The sequence below is a fragment of the Sturnus vulgaris genome, chromosome 1 (genome assembly GCF_052056855.1).
Source record: "Sturnus vulgaris isolate bStuVul1 chromosome 1, bStuVul1.hap1, whole genome shotgun sequence".
NCBI lineage: Eukaryota > Metazoa > Chordata > Aves > Passeriformes > Sturnidae > Sturnus > Sturnus vulgaris.
The window spans coordinates 23105139-23127379 of NC_142243.1; the positions used below are offsets into that span (position 1 = coordinate 23105139).

General features: G+C 36.9%; 1 protein-coding gene across 2 annotated transcripts; it reads right to left on the reverse strand.

Moving 5' to 3' along the window:
- Positions 1-1037: 1037 nt before the first annotated feature.
- On the reverse strand, positions 1038-22078 carry KRIT1 (KRIT1 ankyrin repeat containing). Of its 2 annotated transcripts, XM_014875679.2 has the most exons (18): positions 21992-22078; positions 20728-21052; positions 19946-20067; positions 19511-19670; positions 18338-18430; positions 17254-17383; positions 14997-15240; positions 14604-14719; positions 14004-14147; positions 12759-12915; positions 12370-12477; positions 10503-10659; positions 8253-8404; positions 7467-7633; positions 5551-5638; positions 3679-3885; positions 3244-3360; positions 1038-2785 (listed from the first exon to the last, which is right to left on the reverse strand). In XM_014875679.2, the coding sequence occupies exons 3-18, from the start codon at positions 20045-20047 to the stop codon at positions 2717-2719; spliced, it is 2211 nt and encodes a 736-aa protein (XP_014731165.1). In that variant the 5' UTR covers positions 20048-20067; positions 20728-21052; positions 21992-22078; the 3' UTR covers positions 1038-2716. The 2 variants fall into 2 exon arrangements, with proteins under 2 accessions (XP_014731165.1, XP_088017694.1); XM_088161568.1 differs by lacking the exons at positions 20728-21052; positions 21992-22078 and having other exon boundaries at positions 19946-20186.
- Between the last annotated feature and the right edge of the window lie 163 nt (positions 22079-22241).

Here is a 22241-nt window from a genome sequence, read left to right on the forward strand (position 1 = left end):
TAATTACCTATACATGAATGATTTTATTTAATTTTTATGTAATTTAAAATTATATTTAAATTTATACAGAATAATAATTTAGTACATTCTTTTTATAACTTTACCCTATAGTAATAACAAATAAGGTAAAGCAGAGCTTTTGTAAACCATATATGTTGCTTCTGTTGAACCTTTATTTCTTTTTTCAGTCAACAGCCCAGCTTTAACTGCATCCAGCTGTAAGCTGACAATGGTTGGGAAACCCCCACCTTCCTGAAGCAATTGTTCCCTGCACCAAGCAGCAGCAGCAGGACACAGCCCCAGGACCAAGGCTTCCCTCTTGAACAAGCTGCTCACTGGGGTCAGTTATTCCACTTTGTAAAATTGTTCCTCTTTTTCAGAGTTTTAAGTTCTCTGTTATAGGGCCTGGCTGAGTGTTCTACTCAAATTTTTGCTTTTGGCAGCTGTACAGGTTCTTGCTTTTTAAGAAAGTGCTTGTTAGATGGACTATAAGTGGTGAGCTTGGCAGCTCATGTTTACAAAGGCACAAGTGTCAGCTTTGCCCACCTTGCAGCTCATTTTCATTGGTTCTTTGGTAGTGATATGAGGGTTGTTACTAATGGTCTGTCTCAGTGGTGTTGGATTTTTTATTCCCCTGCTTCCAGATGAAAGGAGAGCACACACCTGCCTTGCCCCAGCAGGGCAGCATAAGCTCCTACATACCCAGGTGCCAGAAACCTCTGGGACTGCAGAATTGGGCTCCTGCTGCTCAATGGCTCCACTGATGTGCAGCATCTGCAAACCTCTGCCTTGCCACGATGAACAGTTTCCAGTTTACCTGATAAATTCCTGAGCAGTTACCAAGGTGCACTACCTTAATTCAGAGTCATGATGGAACTGGTCCTTTCTGATGCTCTTTTTACATACCTTACAAAGATAAACATGTTACAAACTATTGCTCCGTGGTAATTACCTGTGGTAATAATACCTGTTACACCTGCTTGGTGTAACATTTGATGGCACCTTCATGCTGGCTACAAAAATAGAAACACCAAATATGACTTGTTGCAAACAATTTATTAGGTAGTAATAAATAAGAATTTAGCAGAAAGGACTACACAGCAGTAAGGCATATTGATATTATATAGGCAACTGACACACCTTTCTAACATTTTCCTCTAGTTTTCTAAGAAAGTGCTATGTAGAGAAATGTATTTCTGATACCAGTGCCAAGTGATAGCAGAGATGCATGACGAAGGATCTGACTGCTGCATTATTTACCTTAAATAAAGCATAACAATCCATGAATATTTACCATTATTTAGGCCGGTGAAGTTTAAGTAGAAAAGTACAGCTTGCTAAGAAGAATACAAAATACAAATCTCCTGTTCACTTTTTTAACGGCTTACTACTTTAATTTCTTAAACTGCAGTTACTAGTAAGGTATAAGTAAAGGTACTATACAACAGCACAGTTCTTCACATTCATTTTAGCTTTTATTTGAAAACTTAGAGGCAAGTGCTAATTTTTATTTTTTTTATAAAAGCTTTTTTTTTACAAAATATTGCACACTGTTTTAGCATGCAGTTTACACGGAAGAAATAGTCAAGTGCACTTAAAACCCTGAAATACAACCAGAAATTTCAAAGATTTGTGTTACAAATACTATTTTAATGTACAAGGATATGTTTCAGACTGCATAGGATCCCACCTTACATTTCTTGGGACCCAACTTGTTGAGCCCCAACCCTGACTCTACAAAGAGCAGGCAGAATGCTTACAAACTGTATCTGACTTCCTTGTCATCTTCATTCCTGCATCCTGCACTGCTTTTAGCCTGAAGAAACTGAATTAATCAGTAGGAAAATTATTTAAGAGAAATAACTTAGTACCTCCTGTATGAGTTTTTGTTACTGCATATGTGTTGCAATCCAGGGTAAGATTTATTAAACTTTCTGAAGTCCTCTGAGTAAGGTTCATCTGTAAATCCCTGTCTCCCTCTCCTCCGTACATACAGTTTATATTGCACAGCAAAAGTAAAAATCCATTTTACAAAACAAGCATGCTAAACATTCAATATGGCTTCTGAATGATTTAAAGTATTTCCCTTTTGGCATCCTCATGCAGTACTTTAGAATAAATATGAATACAAAGTACGAGAAAGTTAAGAGTAAAAATAAAGTGGGCTCAAATGTTTGTCAGAAACCAAATAAAAAACAAGATTTTATCAAAAGTAGTTGCTCAACAGTCTAACTGGTCTAACTGGTCTCTTAAGCATATTTATCAATAGTATCTTAAAAATACATGGTGTCTACAAAATACTGCAACATATGCCACCTCTCTGATGTTCCACGCAACAACACAAAAGGTAAATAGGTTAACTGAGACTTGCTTAATGGCACTGGTAGTCCCATATTTCTCTGGGAACAAAAGCTTTACTGGATTCATGCTCATCGAACTCGGTAAACCATTTAGATTTCATCAGCTTTATTGGTTAAGCTCAAGCCCTACAATAGTTAATATATGAAACACAAAAATATTTATAAAAATAATAGATATGTTGTATAGTTTTTTTAAAAAAATAAACCATGCAGCTTCTGTACAAAGTTAAAAAAACTGTACAAATTGACTTTTCTATTGTGTAAAATTCATGTACATGGAAGTCCTGTTACGAGGAGGAACAAGTTGTTTTTTGCTCAGCCATCAGATGCCATCTCATAACTACTGTTCATTTCCATCACTCGTTTCTTTCAGTTGGCATTAGCTGGCCATTTAATTTCATCAGGAGTTTTACAACGAGTCCTGCCTATGTAAAGGGATGCAATTAAATTCTATCAGCATTTCAGAACTGTGACGATCAAGTACATGACAAAATCAATTCTCAGCTTTATCCAGTCTCAAACTTCATTAGTTTTGATCACAAATTTACTGGCTTCAGCTCTCTGAATCTCATTATATTTGGAATCAATGTAAGAGAATGAGGGATTGGGCACATGCAAGAAACAGTTTCAATTAAACAAAAAGTTAATCGTAATGATTATAGATGCATTTTATGTATTTTGAATTCTGAAGGCTTCACATGCTAAGAAAACAAGCAAACGTTCTGAAATATTAATAAAGCTTCAAAATCATTTTTGTGGGGGCTTGGCTTAGGTTTGTATTATACTGTGCAAGGGTGGTCAATCTCAAGAGAAAAGAGGTTTGTGTATCTAATTTATGAAAAAAAATAATTGAATGTAAAGGATGCAAAACGATAGTGCTTACCTGTTTGGTATGCACAATAAAGCTCATTTTGTTTTCCAGACTGTGGATTTGAAAGCACGTATCTCCATCTCCCAACTGCCACATAAAGCAACCATACTTTAGGCTGAGGAGTAAAGCCTACGATCAAATGGAAGAAATTGTCACTCAGAAAATATGCTCCAACCCTAATAAATATGCTTGCAAACTGAACTTCCCTTCATTCACAAAGACAGGATTCAGGCTTAAACCACTATGTTCCACAACGCCATTGTAGTTCATAAAGTAGTAAAGTGAAAAAATGCAAGACTATAGTGAACTCATAAAGACCTTAAAATCTTGAAAATTTTCAGTCAAGTTTAACTAAACGGTTGGATGTGAAATTACTTCTAATACAAAGATTTTTAAGATAAGAGAATTAAGTCTTATAGTTATCACTGGCAGTTCACTTAAGCTGACCTTTGTTTCCATGTTGAGGAGGTGCAGGCCTTTTACATTTACTCCAACGTACACTTTGATGACTTTATGGCTACTTGAACTTGCTTTGGTGAATATCTGTCCTGTGAAAAAAGCTGCTCCATAAGTAGGAATTTCCCAGCAATTCTGCAAGAACATGCGCTGAAGGTGATGCATCTCTTTACTGACACCTTCACTGGTGCTGAGATTCTAAAAATAAAGAAAACAGTGGCAATCAGCAAGTTCTTCCAAACAGTTGTGATTGTTTGAAGAAAATCCACTGTTAAGTGCAATCCCTACTAAATGCATATTTCCAAAGTGCCTTCCCATCAGCCATCTTCCTACAGCTAAATTAAACCTTAGAGCCATGGAAAGGCTCAAGCACTAGAAGAGACTGAGGCAAAATCCAGATACCTATATGAGCTTTGAAAATCTGAGTATAGACACACAACCTCTGAAGGGCCCCACAGATTTGCCTCTCTCAGAAGTAACTGGAGCTTGGGATCAGCAGCTATGCACCCATCTGATACTAAATGCACAATTCTTAAAACTAAGTACTCTTCCTCCTTTAAAGGGTCCAATCCAGTGAGACATGGTAAGATGAGCAAGTACCTCCTTCCAAAAACATGGATTGTTTTTTCTTTTCTAAGCAAAAGAGAGATGCAGACCTCTTTTCATTAGTGGAGCCTTCATTCAGAATGAGACAGGTTTCTTCCTCTTCAGTAGAGTGCAGCAGTCAGAACAAACTATTGCTAGAGTGCTCCCCAAACCAGAATGATAACAACCACTCTTAACAAAAAGCTGGTTGGGCCATGGACAAGATTAGAAGGCACAAACACAAGGGAGAACACAAATCTTCATCAGTTACGGGGCTATGACTGTGGGTGTAGTAGACAGGATCAGCTTCTCTGGATCCATACCCTGCCTTACAGCTTACACAGCCATTTCTAACATGTAAAATCTTCAAAACAAAAGACTGCAACTGCTTTCCCCTTCCCTCCATGTCCCACACCCCAATATAATCTCCCAAAAGCAGAAGTCAAGAAAGCTATGCTCATTCTTACATATAATTTGATGACAATACAGATGGCTTTGCTACACTATAGTCTTAGACCACCATCGCCCCCTCCTTCATCTCTATGAGAAAGAATAGGAATGATGTGCTAATTTCTGACAAAAAGTGTGGCACCAAAAGAAAATTTATGAAGGAGTAATTCCATTTCAAAATGAGGGGCAAGGTTTGAAACCATTCCCTAAGTGCCTCTGCAGCATTTCCTGGCAGCTACCTTTAGTGATGCACATCAGCTGGTAGAGTTCTCTTTCTGACACACTTCACTTTTTCCACAATTACTTGTGAAGACCACAAATTTAATCTGACCTCATTTGGGACCCACAGCCCTCAGTTAGATGCATTTTTACACAAGCAGCCCAAGTCCAAAATAACTGAAATTTTTGCTCAGTTAACTGCTCTAATCAAAGGAGTTTGTGTGTGTGTGTGCACACATACACATCAGCAGCATTACCAGATCCCTAAGATACAAGTTACGCTGACAAAAAGGACTTTGGGGATCTATTGCTATAAGCAGACATGGAAATTTAAATCACCGTAGATTTTTCCACACCTATGCCTGAATTGGAAGTGTGCCCAATACAGAGCTAACATTGAAGGTAAACAGATAACAAATATATTTACTTCTAACAAAGAGATCTGTAACTGTACAAGAAATATATTCCAACAACCCATCCCAAAAATTCGTAACATAGACATTTTTAGCTTTTTATACCAGTATTTCTGTTCATTAATTGGCAACTAAACAGCCAAAAATGTTTAAGAACAGGATTCAGGATTTTCTACTACCTGCTTATTTATCTTACCTTGTATTCGTGAAGTATCCTGTTTGTCCAATGAGGAGCTTTGCTTTTTAGTTTAGTTATTGGTACGATAGATTTAAGATTTTCTTCACTAAGAGAAAAACAAAGAGGAACAAAGTTTTTCTTCACTAAACAAAGAAAAAAGAACAATGTCTGCCACAGTGTACCTTCAAGTCACATACTGAGCTAGACAGCTCCTACTCATCTTGCCTCATCAGATGAGATGGTTTCCTAAAATACAATGCAATTCTCAGTTCATGAAGATTCATTAATAATGTTTACATTATACATGTGTTACACATCCTGGACATGGCATGGGAAATGCCAGCAGAATGCACGACTCACAGTTAGAGAGCAGTCTGGTGAATTCCAGGTTGGAAGCCAAAATTATATACAAAATGCCATTTACATCAGCATATCACATACTCAGAAAATATGACAGACTGTAGATACTCTTCCTTCCCCTCTTGTAGTCAGCACTACCCAGGACTCAGCCCAGTCATTTTCCACATTTAAGTTATATATTACATGACATAAAAAAGGAGCTACTTACATCAACTGCCTTTTTTAAAAAACACAAAATGCAGGAAACGAAAAAAGCTAAAAGGAAGAATGTAAGCCTTCACTGGTTTGCTTTTATGTACAATTAAGACAGTCTCAAGACTTAGTGATGTAACCCATTTAAACTGTATTTGGCAGTATATATGATCTGCCATGCAAAAACCCTACACAGGACAGTGCATCAGATCTTTAAGGTCAAGGATACTCTCATACAAACAACAGCCTGGATATATTTTTTGAATTACCAGTCTTTTAATGAACATTTATGTAAAATACAAAAAGAAAAACAGATTATTAAACTCCTCATCTATATGGAGAAGAACTATGTGAATATGGATGGAAAGCATGTCCAAATGGCTTTTCATCTAATCCAAACTATCTTTGCAGGTAGTCCTGTCTGTAGAGCTGAACACTTCCATTAAGCAGGATGAACTTGGAACCACAGATATGCCTCAGTGTGGAGAGGAACACCCCCTTGCAGCTGCTGGGAGTCAGTTTCATACAAAACTTGAGCTGCACTGAACTGCACACTCATACAGGAGGGCAGCCCCACTTAAACTCCATTCTCCTTATGCTCCATCCATTGGCTGTGTAACTGCAGGACAATATATGCAAAAACCCACCAGGCCAAGGCAGCTCAGCTGACGCTGTGAGTAAGATATGAGAAGCATAGGAGCATTCCTGAACAGCACAACTGCTGTTCCATGAATGAAGTGAGGTGGAGATGGCAGGGGGTGAAGGTGCACACAGTAGAGAACTAGAATCTTCACGGGCTCAGATACTGCTGTAGAAATGTATGTGGGAAGAACAAGCCAACCCAAAATAGCTCAGCTACTGTTGTGCTGGCATGCAGAGAGAAGGAGACAGAAAAATACCATCTGGCTGAGCCCTACTGGTTCTATGGGTTTGACCAATTTCGTACAGCATTTCTCCTACAAATCACAGAAGAGAAACAATATTGCTGCATGGTCTGTCCAAAGAGGGAAAAGTAAATCGCAGACATTGGTCTAACTGCCATAGTGAGATGTTTCTTCAACATTGCTCAAAGCCTCAGTCCTGTCAGAACCCTCCAAATGAATACTGTTATTTTGGTATTACTGTACCTCAGGACAGCTTTTACATGCTACAGAACCTCCAACCCTCTGTCTAGGACTGCAATAATTAAGATTAATGCATTTTCACACACAGTGTCCACCTTCTATTAATGCTACAAGGGTTACGTGATTACTCTGAACTATAGCTCAGTGATGAAGAAAACCAACAAATATATCATACCTAAAGTGTGAAGGTTCCATAGTAAGTGCTATCTAAAAATACTTTATCTAACTCATAATTTAAAGTTTTAAACACATACTTACTTTAGAAAGCCCTGCTTATGTTTCTTGCTCTCATAATTTCCATAGACTATTTGTAGAAGCAAACTTGCCAGTGTAATCAGCTTTGCATCAGGTGATGTATAAAAACCTTTCAGTAAATTATATCTGGCCTCATCAAAAAGTATAAGAATAGCCAATGGATCCTCAATCTGTTAAAAAAAATTGAATAACATGATTTCTTTGTAAAAAAGGAAAATAAGCTTAGAAACTATAAATACAATTTCTCACTGATTCAGAGACAGAAGACAAAGATGTGATCCTGACTGAAGTGTGTATTTTAGTGGTGCTTTGTAATAGAAGCATGCTTTTCACTGACTTACTTCAACACTTCACTGATCTAACACAGAAATCAAAGGCAACAAGCACACCATGCCTGATACAAAAGCTCACAGAAATACTGGCATCTGTGGATTTTTTCCCCCACGAATTCCTTTTGGTAATATGTTTGAAAAACCCCAGTGAAATCGACCAATTAAATAATTGAAAAACAGCACAAGGAATAAAATCAGGCAGGTTGTTTCTAGCCATATGACAGACAGAGACTGACACATGGACATATTGGATAAACCCCACTGAGAGGCTGAGAAACGGAGAGAGAACAAAGAGATGGTGGGAAGGCAAGAGAGAGGGAGGGAAGAATGTGAAGACTCAAACCATTGCAGAAAAGGAGATGCCATTTTTAAGTAAGTTTGGAAATTACTACAGTCGCTATACACACTGAGTGTTCACTGAGTCTGACCATAATTTCATTCACTTCCAAGTGCTGACCTTTTTTTCTATTTCCAGTGGAAGTCTCACATCCCTTCTCAGGAAAAGCTGTGAAGTTTCCCTTTGAGGATCTAAGTTTGTCAGTTCAGTGAATATTTCAGGCCAGTCTCGAATATGCTGCAAAGGCTTGTGATATGGCTTCAGCTGGAGACCTGAAAAATAACAGGTTTATTTCTAAATAAACAAACAGAATAACCCAGCACATACACACACATATATACATAAATTATTAAATGCTGCACCACAACCAGAGTATCTAAAATTGAGGACTCATTAACAAAATTTTCCTTATATTTTCCGAACTGCTATATAGAAAAGGTTTTGAAAATATGGATTTATTGACAAAATTCTTAGCATCAATTCACTAAATGCAATAGTGTTGAAACGTCATTATTTTCAGTTTCTCAGGAGTGAAGTGCTATTTAAAAATTTAATGGAGTTCCAAGACTGACCTTCACAATAATAAAACATGAGAGACTGTTGTCTCAATTATTATAGCAGAAATACGAAGTCCAATAATTCTATTTCTGAGAGAAAAATAGAGATATAATTTATCTTATAAATGTATTTGCCCTTTTTGTATATATATAAAAACCATAAACTTTTTAGAACAGACATTTTTCTTTTTAATCTGTAAAATGTCTTGACTCTTAACAGGCTAAAGTCAATCAATATTTCATGTTCTCCTGTGTATATGAGAGCTGAGAAATTAATACAGAGCTTTCAGCTACCGTCCTACTACGTACTAGAGTCTGTACCTTTGGTTTACTCACTCACCCTGCCTGTCCTTGGATTATCACTTGGCTTTTTCTAGGAGTGAGGTTCTAGGAGGCTGTATCTGCCTCATCCTCACTGCTCTGGCTTTCACATGGTGGCATTTCACATTATATGAAAAACTTTAAAGGATATGTTCTAGTGCAACATCTTTCAATAGAACAATCTGTTCATTTAACTTATCCATCTTACATTCAAACACAGAAAAGCATCATCTGTCTTACAAGCAAGAAACCTATGGTGCTTACAGTTGTACACAAACTGCAACATACTTTATAATGAAATTTGTCCATTAGTTGTTTGAAGCCATAAATCGGGAGCTCATTTTCAAATCTAGGCTAAATATCTAGAGAATTACTTGCTTTTACACAAACAATGTATCGGTGAGCTCTTCCCCCCAAATGCAAGGGTAATACCTTAATGATTCTATGAAAATATTACATACATATTTAGAAAAGGCAAAAGCAGCAAGACTAACCCTCAAACACTTCATTTTCTTCACATTAACATCTATGTTTAGCTGAGGGTTACAGTAGTCATGTGGCATACAGCAAAGTAAAAAGGCCAATGGTATGACACCAGAAGAAAAAAATTAAAGAAAAATAAAGAAAATATTTCCTGCAAAAATTAGAGCTACTTAAAAAAAAAAGTTAACAATACCATTGCAGAAGAGCATTGGCAATAGTAAATAATATTTTAAATGCAAGGCTTCTGTGTTAATGACACTGTCAACACCAGACCTGAACTAGCTTTGTAATCCACAACGTGTGCCAGAGCTATTGTGTTGCAGCAGTATTGATGACCACATTATCTGAAAATACCCAACCAATAGTTGACTCATTTGGGTTTCTATTTATCTTTTGCTATATAACTCAAATAAAAACTGTAATATCTTTTTTATTTAGATCAGAAATGCCAAAAAATACCACAAATATAAGCATGACATTTTACATCAGAATTCTCTTCCCATCAAATATATTTTAAAACTTGTTTATCAAAAATTATTTTGGCGCAAAACACAGGAAAATTCATATGATTAAAGGACCTAAAGAAAAAACATTAATCATCTTATTTTAATTAGTAGTTTTAAAAAGACTAAACAATAGTAAAAACAACTACATGCATCCAAATTCAGATACTCTAGGAAGAAAAATACAGATAAAACCAGAATAAGTTACTAGTAAGACAGCCAAGGTGCCCCATAACAGAAAGGCAACCTGGAACAGTCTCATCTGCCTGGATGAAATACATTATAGGTGCCAGAGTGATACAGTTAGACCTGTTGAGGACACCCAAAGAAAAAGCTAAAGCAGAGAAGCTCTCCACAGCTCTGAAAGCAGTTTGGAGACACCAGGCTGTAAAGCCTGTCAGAGAGCATGTCTCCTACTCTCCTAAGACAGCATTACTTTTTCCAAAAGGCAAGTCAAAACAAGCTATGATAAACCCTCAAGTATAACCATTGTCCTTTTTACTTACTGAGGTTCTCAGAACAGATCCAGATGGTGAAGTACTGCTGAGTTTCTTGAGACAGGCGCATGCCCTCCATTATTTGCTGGACAGTTGTGTTGTTTCCGTGTTTCAGCTCCACAGAGCGATATGACCCATCCATACGATAAATCCGTGCCTTTTCATACTACATAAAAATGGGAACATATTAAACAAACAATTTGCTAAAATCCTTTCTGTTGGTGCTTCTAGAGTGGAAAGTAGTTTTACCATGTATCAGCAACATCTACAATGTTGGGAAAAAGAACATTGCACAACTCCTACATATTTACTATTTATCTAAATTGCTTGTTTCATGTCCTGTGCAGGTTCTTATACTGAGCATTTTACAACAGTAACTCCAAGAAAGATCTTGCTGGTATTTTGAGGACTTCTGTTAAACTCAAAGGCAAGTAGGTATTTAAAAGTTCCCTGAGGGATCTGGGCTCAGCTGCCTATGCATATCCCAAAATGTTCACTTTGCTATTACTGGCAGGTTATGAATTTCTCCTCCCTACACTAAAAAGACTTATTTTTAGAGGGAAGCGCCACCCCTTCCTCAGAACCTGCTACAAGAATACAATCTCACTAAATCTTATAGCACTCCTGTAATATAATCTCAATAAATCTAATAAATAATAATTCATTTTCCCCTTCAGAACTCCCATAGCTGTCACTGAATTGCATGTGAGTCCACAGTATGCCTCCTGAAAGACATACATAAACATAAATCAGGTGCTTAATGCATGTATACACAAGCCATAAATCAATGAAATGTCTTGTTTTCATTTCTGCAACAGTTAGATGTTTCAGCTGCTTGAATAAAAACATTTCAGGAATTTGTTATTTCTCTTCCTCAAATCTACTAAGTCATCAAGAACTGAGTTCCTAAAAACATTTGGAAAAAAAAAGATAGATGGCTTGGAAAATGACAACTGATTGAAAATGAGGTTGGAATGGAAAACATCAGTTTATTTTTGCTGCAGTAGTCACAGTAATTCCTGCTCTATTAGATTATAGGGGGAGTTTATTTATATTATATATATACATGACTATTTTATATATATATATATATATATATATATGAGTATTAATTCAATAGTAGTAAGTGACAACATCACACATTACACTCTGAAATCTACTTAAAACATGTCCATTAGTCTATAGAGACATTAGAGACACACACTTTCACATGATCTACTGCATAAGAAGATCCTTAAAATAAAGGTCAGTTCCTTCCTTAATTATTTTGGAAGATCATTCATGCAGAATGAAATGAAGATAATTTAAAACATCTTGAAAAACTGACAGGTTTAGTACCACCTACTTACAGGGATATAGGTTGCATCTGAAGTCAAAGAAAAGAAACCAGTAGGTTTATATAATTTGGCCAATTTTAAATCTACTTCAGGATAAGAGAAATTGCATTGTAAATTTTATTTCTTGTCCTGGATAAATCTCCACTGGCTGCCAAGGAAGCCTACACTGACTAACTGATGACAAGCCTATTTCATGGAAGCCTACATTTAGCCAGCTGAATGCTCCTGTTTATCAACATATAAGGTAAGAATGCATAAAGAAAGCTGATGGTTGTGTGATCAAAATTAGACAGAAAATCAGGAGCTGATGTGATGCTCCTACATATAAATTGGAGCATCGTGTTTACATGTCTTACATGTATTTCTTGAGACATGAAACAGAACAGAAACATTTAAAGAGACAAAATGTCAGTTTGCCAATATTTACACTAACAATTTCAATGTGCTGCACATTTCCAATAACAGCCTGAAGTGACTCTAGCTCTTCTACAAGATTAATTACATATAAACTTTAAACTATTTAGAAAATAAACTCATACAGGTTTATTTATGGCTTCCTTCAGTAGTTTTGCAGCTTCTTCCCACTCATTTTGTTTGTTCTCTTCACAGACATTCAGCGGAGATCTTCCTTGTTGATCAGTAATGTGCTACAAACAAACAGAAACACTGATTCTACATTGATTTCACTGGAGACAGGTAAACATTTACACATTTTTGAGATAGTTAAAATCTTTGATACCAGAGTTCATACATTTAATTGATACGAAATAGGAAAGTAGAGGTAATGAAAAATATTTAACTATTTTTTAGTAAACACTTAACAAGATCATTGTGTTTATACATTGTGATCTGGACACCAAAATATTTCTCACACACAAGCTAGAAACTGTTGCTAAAACTACTATTTCTATACACAAACAGAACTTACTCTGTCAATTTCTGGATGATTTAGTAGAATTTGTACTATTTCGGCATGCCCACCTCCAGCAGCAAAATGAAGAGGAGAGCTAAGCTGACCATTCAAAAGATTTGGATTGCATTTCCCTTTCTCCAATAGCATTCGAGTGGCTTCAACTTTTCCATACCTGCGGACATGTTTAATTCAGAACAGATACAGCAAATATATAATCATTTTTTTTCAGATGGCCCTGATTATGAAAAAGTGGTTTCTTTCACACTGAAGAGTTTTTAGCTTTCAAATTACACCAGATACAATGAAACATAATTAAGTTTGTAGAAATTTATATCAGTTCTACACTTCTTTGGTAACCACTGGTCTAGTAACTATTGATTGGATTCATTATAGACAAACTGAACCTTGCTTTAAGCTAGCTAAGTTAAAGTAGTTGCAGCAATTCAGTCATGGCAGAACAGAGTCCGGTTTTGTCTGGAAAAAAATAATCAGTGTGAGAATCAGAGTTCAGATTCTGATTGTCACGCAGATGGATCCTGACGATTCTTAACTCCCAAGCTTATAACTGGTAACTCTTACATATGCTTGATGTATAAAACATTTACAAACTTTCTGACAAACACTAAAAAGCAAGTAAGATTGTGGGCTTTTTATTACCAAGTTTGATTTTCATGTTATTCCTACCATCAGATGTACTGACCACTACATATACAACAGACTAACTTCCATAAAGATAAAACAAAAGCATTTTTATGACTAAGGAAAGCTTTCAAACACTTACAGATTAAATCACAGTTATAGTCAGACATGCTGACCTCTGTAAAGCACCTAGTCCAGCTTCCCACTCAAAATGTGACCAGCACCAGAGCATGCTCAACTCAGCTACTGCTGTGCTGTAAAACTGCTAACAGGCTTAAGTTAACACAGACTGTGAAAGTTAGCATGCTAAAGTAGACCCAGTGCCTCCAGCAGGAATTAGAATAGATAGTCAGGAGAGATACAAGAGGCAATAAGTAAGTGATGACATGATCTCCAAAACTGGTCTCCCCAAAAACCATTCAAATTAAAATTATCTCAAAACCTGAAGCAATGTTTCTTTTCAGAAGGTTAACACTAACATATATTATAATCAAAGCACTAAAAGTGTAGAGGGTTTTTTTTTATTTCTTCCTTCGGAGGCTGATAAATTACATAAATGATAGTCCTAAAGAATCACGATAGCTAGAATGCACTTGACTGGCAAAGCTATCCTTGACTCACCAGCATGCATAATGGATTGGTGCCCAGTGGTCACTATCCAACTGATTAACAGAAAACTTTTTATCCAGAAGGTGGCTTAGTAAATCAGAGTCGCCTTCACAAGCACTGCGGTGAAGAGGGAAATCATCTACCCACTGGTGTTCCCTATGAATTAAAAGGGGAAACAGGAAAAACATGGTTCAGAAATACTATAATTTACAATTTTACAAAATTACAATATTACAATTGTTGAGAACATCAACTTTTTAAAAATTACTAACCTAGCACTAACCATAGATCTACATGAAGAATAAAAGAGAAGTTCATGCAGCTAAAATGTGCCAGTATTCATACAAATATGTTTTTATCATGCAGAAATCAAGCTATAGCTGTATTTATTAGAGTAAGAAATGCTTCTCTAATGTTTATAATTTACCTTTCTTGATTCATCCTTTAACTGTTGTGTTTCAATACTTAGAGATTTCAAATAGAATTTCATTTAAAATATATTTATACAGTAAAGCCTAAAGTAATAGCAATCTCATTCTAAGTCTACCAAGTGCTACTGTAATAAAGCAAAACAAAATTATCCATTAAAGAAAAAGGAATGTAACATAATACTTGTCCTCTGTGACACTGCTCATGCTACGTTGCCACTTTTCTCTTTTAGGAATCTGAATCTTTGAATAGTCCGGGGCTCCAAGGCCAAAGTATGGATTTATTACCACCTTGTCAACCTGTGAAGACATAATTTAAACACAACTGAAAAACTATCTTACTGAGATGTGGCTACACAATCCCCCATTCCAGTCAGGTATTCTCTTGAAACTAAAGTTATGACAGTAACATTTTATAATGAAAGAGACTTATGATCAAATATGAGGATTTGAAAAAGTAGTGCACACTTACTGCTAAATAACTCTGATGTGAGCACACACTCGTATCACATAAATGAAGTCTAAAATTAAAATGTATGTATGTTTCACAAATACAAAATGAAAATATAGTTCTTACCCTATTGGTATATTGAAGGTCAGATCCAAACAAAGGATTATAGATACACATATCTGCTTTCTCCAATGCCAGCATTTTACTCTTTATTTCCAGGGCAGTATAACCCATGTGCAATGAGCTCTCTGTTTGACCAGGTTCTATAGCATAGGCAGGGTTTATTACATTTGTTTTAATTCTCTCAAGAGGAGATGGTCTGAATAAAGCTGGGATGGAATGAGACTGGGTGTGCCGTTCATCCAACCACCTGCAGGAAACAATGGGCAAGTAATTAATTTTCAAGTAGACAAGGATCATTTTGATCATGCTGTCCATTATTTTGTTTGATTAAGAATTGCATATATGATAATCACGCGTTTGAATTTAAAAAAATAATTACAATGTGCACAGCCAATTTTATAAGACTACATTACTCCCTGAATGTGAAATTTGTTAACCACACTCACTAAAACAGTTGTATTTGCTCAATTTTGTGCAGATGCAAATTCTCAGAGAAGGAAATGATACACTAACAGTAACAGTGGTTATAACCACAAAACTTAACCACACCAACATGTCACCATTCCATTTACTTTCAGTTTATTAACATTACTACTCTGAACAAATTTTGAAACTTAAAGCAGCTTTTTTAAGTGTGAGTTTCAATATCTGTACTGACTTAAGCTTTTCAGCTCACGTGTTTCATTAGGGAAAGACAGGAAAAGGCAACAAAACAGAAGGTCCAGTTTCCAAACTGCTAAGTCTCTTGAAGAGCTTTAGAGCTCTCTTATTCTCTGCTACCAGGTGAAGTCAGTACTGTACACCTGCTGCATTTTCCTACCATATATGCAAGATAACTCAGGGCTCAGGACAAGTTGTTCATCTCAAGTTTTGCATAAATATATTTTTACCAAATTGTTAAATTGTTTCAGTGTTATATTAAGTGGTGCATTAGAGGTCTAAAGCCAGGTTTGTATTTAGGTTTCTGCACATGCTTTTCTCACAAGCTTGAGGTTACAATGTGCCTTGCTGGAATACAACACATTCTGTTTAGTGATTGAGCCTGGAAGTAGAATAAAGAGAAGTAAGTACATGCTTTGGACATCCACTGACAGACCACTTGGATCTTGTCTGTCTCAGAATCATATGTAAGGATGGCAGAAGATATCCTGCAGTTCAGTGCATATGCTTAGGCCTATTTTTAAGTCCTAGATCCAAGCTATAATACTGCAAAAGCAGCATTCTCTTCACTTACTCATGGTCCTGGCAGAAAGAACAGTAAAATTGTAGTCATTATGCTATAAACACCCTCTAAGGCATTTTCAGGCATTTTCTCTAAACATTTGGTAGATAAATTAAATATGGCAGTTTGAGAAGTATTGTTTCAGATTATGTACATATTTTCTATTATACCTCCAAGGCTTCTTGTGAGGCTTGAAACACTTCTAAGCAGAACTTAGAGCCTGAAGGCATTCAGCAAGCAGCAAATAAATTTAACTGGTACGATGGCATACACAGAAACACTACAACTCTACTAAGAAACTGTAAAAACCCTACACATAGAAAGAACCTTTTAGGTAGTAGCATGTAGCATGATTTTTTATGTTAGCCAAAGGTTTCAGCTAACTTTATTACTGCAAGTAAGTTCATATACAAGTGTGTCTGGCATTTCTTGGTTAATGGTACATTAAAAAAAACAACAACCAAAAAATACCTAAAACAGAAAACAAACAAAAAACCCACCAAAACAACACAAAACCTGTTCATGTATTCAAATTTCAAACTACTATAAATCTGGCCAAACAACTAATCACTTTCTGAATGTTAATTCCCTACGGCAAATAAATTTGTATGTCTGGGGAAGATGCACTCCCTTTCTACAGGGAGATTTAGTTTAAATGCAAATCTTAATAGTACACAATTACAGGATATTTTTACTACACTCTGGCAAATGCTCTTACTCAAATGACAATTATGTCATTTACAGAAGATTAAACATTATTTTACAAAACATTCACTGTGAGCATGAACTTCCAAAAAGCTGCTTCATTTAAATAAACACACCGTTCTTGAGCTTGCAAAAAGACTTTTAGTAATATGTTGTCAAGGTTTCCATTTCTGATAAACATGAAGAAAATACCACGATTTCTTTCTTAACCACAAGAATGCTACAAAAAACTATGTATCACACTGACATATTATCTTTTTAATATGTATTTACAGTTTGATATAAAATATCAAATTTTCATTTTAATGTATTTTTACTGATGGTGTCTCTTACTTATCCAAGGCAATTAACATTTTTGCAGTAAGCGTAGCGAAGTGTGTGCTGGATTCGCTGCAGACTCTCATGATGTCTTGTAAACAGTAGAACACAGGGCATCCAGGACTGTATGTGTATTTTGTATTATCTAAAAAAGAAACATACTCTGAAGACACATCAGTGAGAAGAATCTTATTTTCCCTTCTGTATCTTTTGTAGTTATACATCCCTAATTAAGACTATATTCTACCTTTAGACTAGAGTGACTTAATTTTCTCCAAATATTAATTGACAGCTATTACATACAATCCTTACATAGCAATTCACAACCCAACAGGTCAGCCTTAAAACCCCTAAATATTCTGTCACTATTCCATCAGTGTGATCAGGTTCATTTGAGGAATAAATGTTAAATGCATCCTGTTACCAGAAAACAAAGGAAGATGACTCAGGACTAGGAGGGGTATGTATTGGTACTGGTAACTCCACAGTGGTATCTATTTGATAGTTTTTATCAAGTCTTATAAGTAAGGCAAAACCAAAGAAGTTTCCCCAAAAGCACACAGACATTTTACTTTAATATTTTAAAAATACTTTCCTGACAAGTAATTTACTTGGCTTTCTAAAGAATTTATTTACTGTTTAGAGACTTACTAAGCATTCTTCTCTGAGTAGAGAACACTGAACTGAGTAGGATGTCTTAGAGTTGCATTCAGCAAATTCTACACAAGTTAAGGCCTGTGTTTTGAAATATAACCAAATGCACAAATACTGCTTAAACCAGAAGTGTGCTATTGTTACAAAAACAAAGGCAATACATTAAACCAAGGGTTTCTTCCTTGATTTTACGTAACTTCTTCAAAGTATAAAATATTCAGCGAGTTTTGCACCTGCCTGCAACTTTTAATATTTAAATACAGAAAAATAGATATATAATATTAAAATATATTATATAAATATATAATATATATATAATTATACATATAATCATATATCAATGAGATAAATATACACAACTTAAAATATCTCATATAAAAAAATAAGCCCTCAAGTGAGCTTCTGCTAAAATGGGTGCAGCTTCACAAATCATGTTCAATGTTACCTTTCACAACAGTTGGAACAATGTAAAGAGATGCCTCCTGGCCTGCCTTCTCTCCATCTAGAGGAAACTTCTTCATTAACACCACACGCTTTCCTGCACATTATTTAAAAATAAGAAATAGACAAACCACAAAACAATTAATTAATTATGAAAACAAAGAAAAAAATCTAGAGCTGGCTATCTGATTCAATCTTCCAAGTTTCTAGGAAGAAAAATTTATGATTATGAGCTATAATCTAAAGAAAGTGAAGAAAATCTAAATACATATGAAAACTTAAAGAACATAAATATGTACATACCCATTAACGTGAAAAGATTATATGACTGTAGCCCTTTTCATCTTTTCCAACCCCAGCTGCATATTTTAGCAGTGTACAAACTAAGCTGGGTATAATTAATGCTTGGGCCACCTGAGTGAGTTGAATTTAAACTCTCCAAACTATGCAACGAACACTTTTTGCTTTTAGAAGGCATTCTTCTATGTGTATTAATTCTGTTATTCTGTGTTTGCTGCATAATGAGCTCTGTTATGTTCACTCAGCTGCATTTATTGCCACCTGCAACATTTTACCACATAAACAACAGAGATGAAGTCCACAGCAAAGACCAGAAGTCCTTTAGTCATTATACTTTATACCAACCTGGAAATGTAATAGGCTGGCTCAAACAAATTTGTCAGCACAAGTGTGAGGTTCTTTGCTATGTAACAGTAACTATGAAACAACAAGGAAAAGAAATATACTCATCAAATTCCATCTGTGAGTGATACAGTTATGCTAGAAATATTTTCATATAGATACTGTCTTCTGAACAACTGACTTTATAATCTATCAGTTCTCTAGCCCAAGTCAAGTTTTAGCTGAAGTTATGGATACAAAAGCAACTTTGATCTGGTTTACTGGAAGTTTAGCTATAAATCTAAACTTGAGGTGAAGAAGCAGCAGAGTCAAAGATTAATTTATTAACAATCTTTTAATAAGCATTTTATAGAGTTGGAAGGTAAAGAGAAACAAAAGTAAATGAAAGGTTTCAGATGTATAGTTGGCTTAGTTTTTTTTGATGAACCTCAAAATAGATATTCTTTTTTTAATATTAATTTCTTGCTTTTGCACAACCTTGCCAATTTAAAAAATATTTTCATGGTATTATCAATAGTATATTAAACGGTTTTACCTTTAATACCCTGATTGGCTGGTGAAATTGGTTTGGTGGCTTCTAATACATAATCCAAGATGCTCTGGGTTATCTCAGTGCCTCCTTGAAGTTTAGTCTCCAGCAAGACTTTCTTTCTTTTTTTCTTTTGGCCTTCAATGGGAACTTCAAGCAGCAAAATCTTTCAAACAATAATGAAACCAAAGAAGTTTAAGCACAGCTGAAAGAAGCACAGAACTTTAAAAAATATTATTTTTTTAATGCCACTGTAAAAGTAGTAACAAAATTCAAGAAGTACTAAATGTTGAGGAGCAGAATGGTGAAGTCAGAATGACCTCTGCAGCAGACTAAAGAGTAAAAGACAAGGCCACATTCTTTTCTTTTATATTACTACATATTTACTATACTATTTAAAAAGTCAAACAACTAATAAATAAAGAAAATAAATAGTTTTACTTCATAGGATTTAGCTCGATATTCCCGAGAATTGAGGCTAGCAGTATTTTTTGGACGGATCACAGCAACATATGCATCTCCAAAGTTTTCTGGGTTTCCCATCTCTCCTTCTTACTTTATCACTGGAAATAATGAATAAACAGGAAGAAAAAGTTCAGCTGAAAAAAAAAAATCCATCAGCACACTAAACTTCAGGATGCAGTGCTCATATCCACTGATGCTTTGCATTATTCATTTATTGTTCTTTAGCTGGATAAATGCCAATGGCTGATATAATTCTGCTTCATTTTCATAAAAGGAGAAAATAGGACGTCATATAGATTTGATACAAATAAGCTTATTGTCTAACCCATCTTTAAAATAAAAACAATGTATTTTTTCCACTTTGTAACTATCTTCCCCATTTTGCAAACCAGACAAAAGGCCATAGAAATTCTGAAAAAGACATTAAATTGAAAATGAAAGCCATTTCAAAGTGACAAGCACTGTAATTTTTAAATTGTGCTATAACAAGTACTGCACTTCTATGAGTTCCACATGGATTTCAAGAAAATACCTGGCTTTCATCTCCCCCCCACAAAGTAGAGCACAGTCTTGCCTACAGCCAAGTAACAAAGCTGATAAAAATAAACTTTAATATGGATTCATTTACTTAGTTTTATTTCAGTGGGGATGCAAACTGGTGCACAATTAATTCAAATAGAGCTTCTGAAAGAAATATATCTTTAGCGTATGACAAAAGTGAATAGAAGCATTTAGATTTAAGAAAAAGTTTTGCTTACCCTTCTGTTAAAGCAAGGTGACAATTCCTAAAATCACAAAATTGTACGGAAATTATATGGAAAACCTCCTAAAGCTAAATCACATATCAGCTTCCAGAAAGAAGGTTATGTCTGACCATTTCCACCTTCCAGCTGATCATTTTCTTCATCTGAAAATGAACACTCTTTCATTCCATAGCATCAGTAAGCACATGCTTTTTGCAGATTAATTCCTCCACATATTTTAAATGTTAGTGTTTCTAGCTTCTCCACTTCTTCTAGAAGAAACAGAGGTCTTCAGATTCCTATGCCCTTAGTCCAGTGATTTTCCTGGGATCAAGACTACCTGAAAAGATATTGAAAAAACTTCAACGTAAATAACAGCATGGATATTTTCACCATCAGTTAAGATAAATACATTAGTTAGAGGATTTAATGATGGTATGTGAATAGAATAATATCTGAAGGGTAGCAGCTCTTCTGTAATGATTTGCATTTTAGTAGCATCTGAAAACATTAAATAAGCAACATGCTGACCTATCCCTTATATACAGCTGGGAAAGGCATGCTCCTTGGGTTTCCTTACACGTGTTTGGATACATAGGGTTTGGGTCATAGCCTTGTGTGGAGGGAACCTGCACTGGTACGGCCGGATCACCTGGTGGCAGGACAGGTAAATAAGCAGCAGGGGAACTTCCTCTGCCACTGCTGTGCACTACATCCAGTGCAGAATGAGCATGCCGACAGTGCAATATGACTCCAGAAAACAAAAAGTGAGAATGAAGAAGGGTGGGGTTATAAGGATGTGACAATAAACACAACCAGCTTCAGGAGACACCACCACGAACTGATTCTGACCAAACCTAACAACGCGGCCCCAAAGGCTGCCGGTCTTAGGCACACGCCTCGCCCAGGCCTCTCCCAGCACCGCCGACCCTTCCCGCCTCCGGCAGAACCCGCCGGGACTCCCGGCCGCGCCACCCCCGCCGGGAAAGAGGGAGGCCAGGGCCATCGGGAGCCCCGCAGCGTTGCCTCGCCTCGGCACGGCCGGAGGGCGATGGGCGGGAGGCGGCTCCGCACTCCAGCATCTCCCGCCCCGCACCGCTCGGCCGGGAAACGCCCCCGAACTTCCCCGGCCGCGCCCAGGAGCCGCCGGGCACCGGCCCCCGAGGGGCGCTCCAGCTGAATCCCCGCGGAACGGGACCGGCTCCCCCGCCCTCAGGACCGCCCCGGGGCCGGGGTGAGGGAGCTCGCCCCAGCCCCGCTTCCCCCCTGCCTGACTTGCCTTCCTCGGTGGCGCCTGCCGCTGCCTGCCCGCCGCATCCTCCCGCCGCGCCCGCCGCCCAGGCCCCGCGTCCCGGCCTGCTCCGCCCCGTCCCCGCCCCGCTCCCTCCCCCGGCGCGGTGGATCCGCTTCCCGTCGGAGCCCCGCGGGCCTCGGCTGCCGATGAGTTTCCGGGTCGGCGGCCTGAACTTGTGCTGCCGCCGCCGGTTGTTGACCGCGGGCGGAGAAAGGGGGAGCGAGCCGGGGCTGCG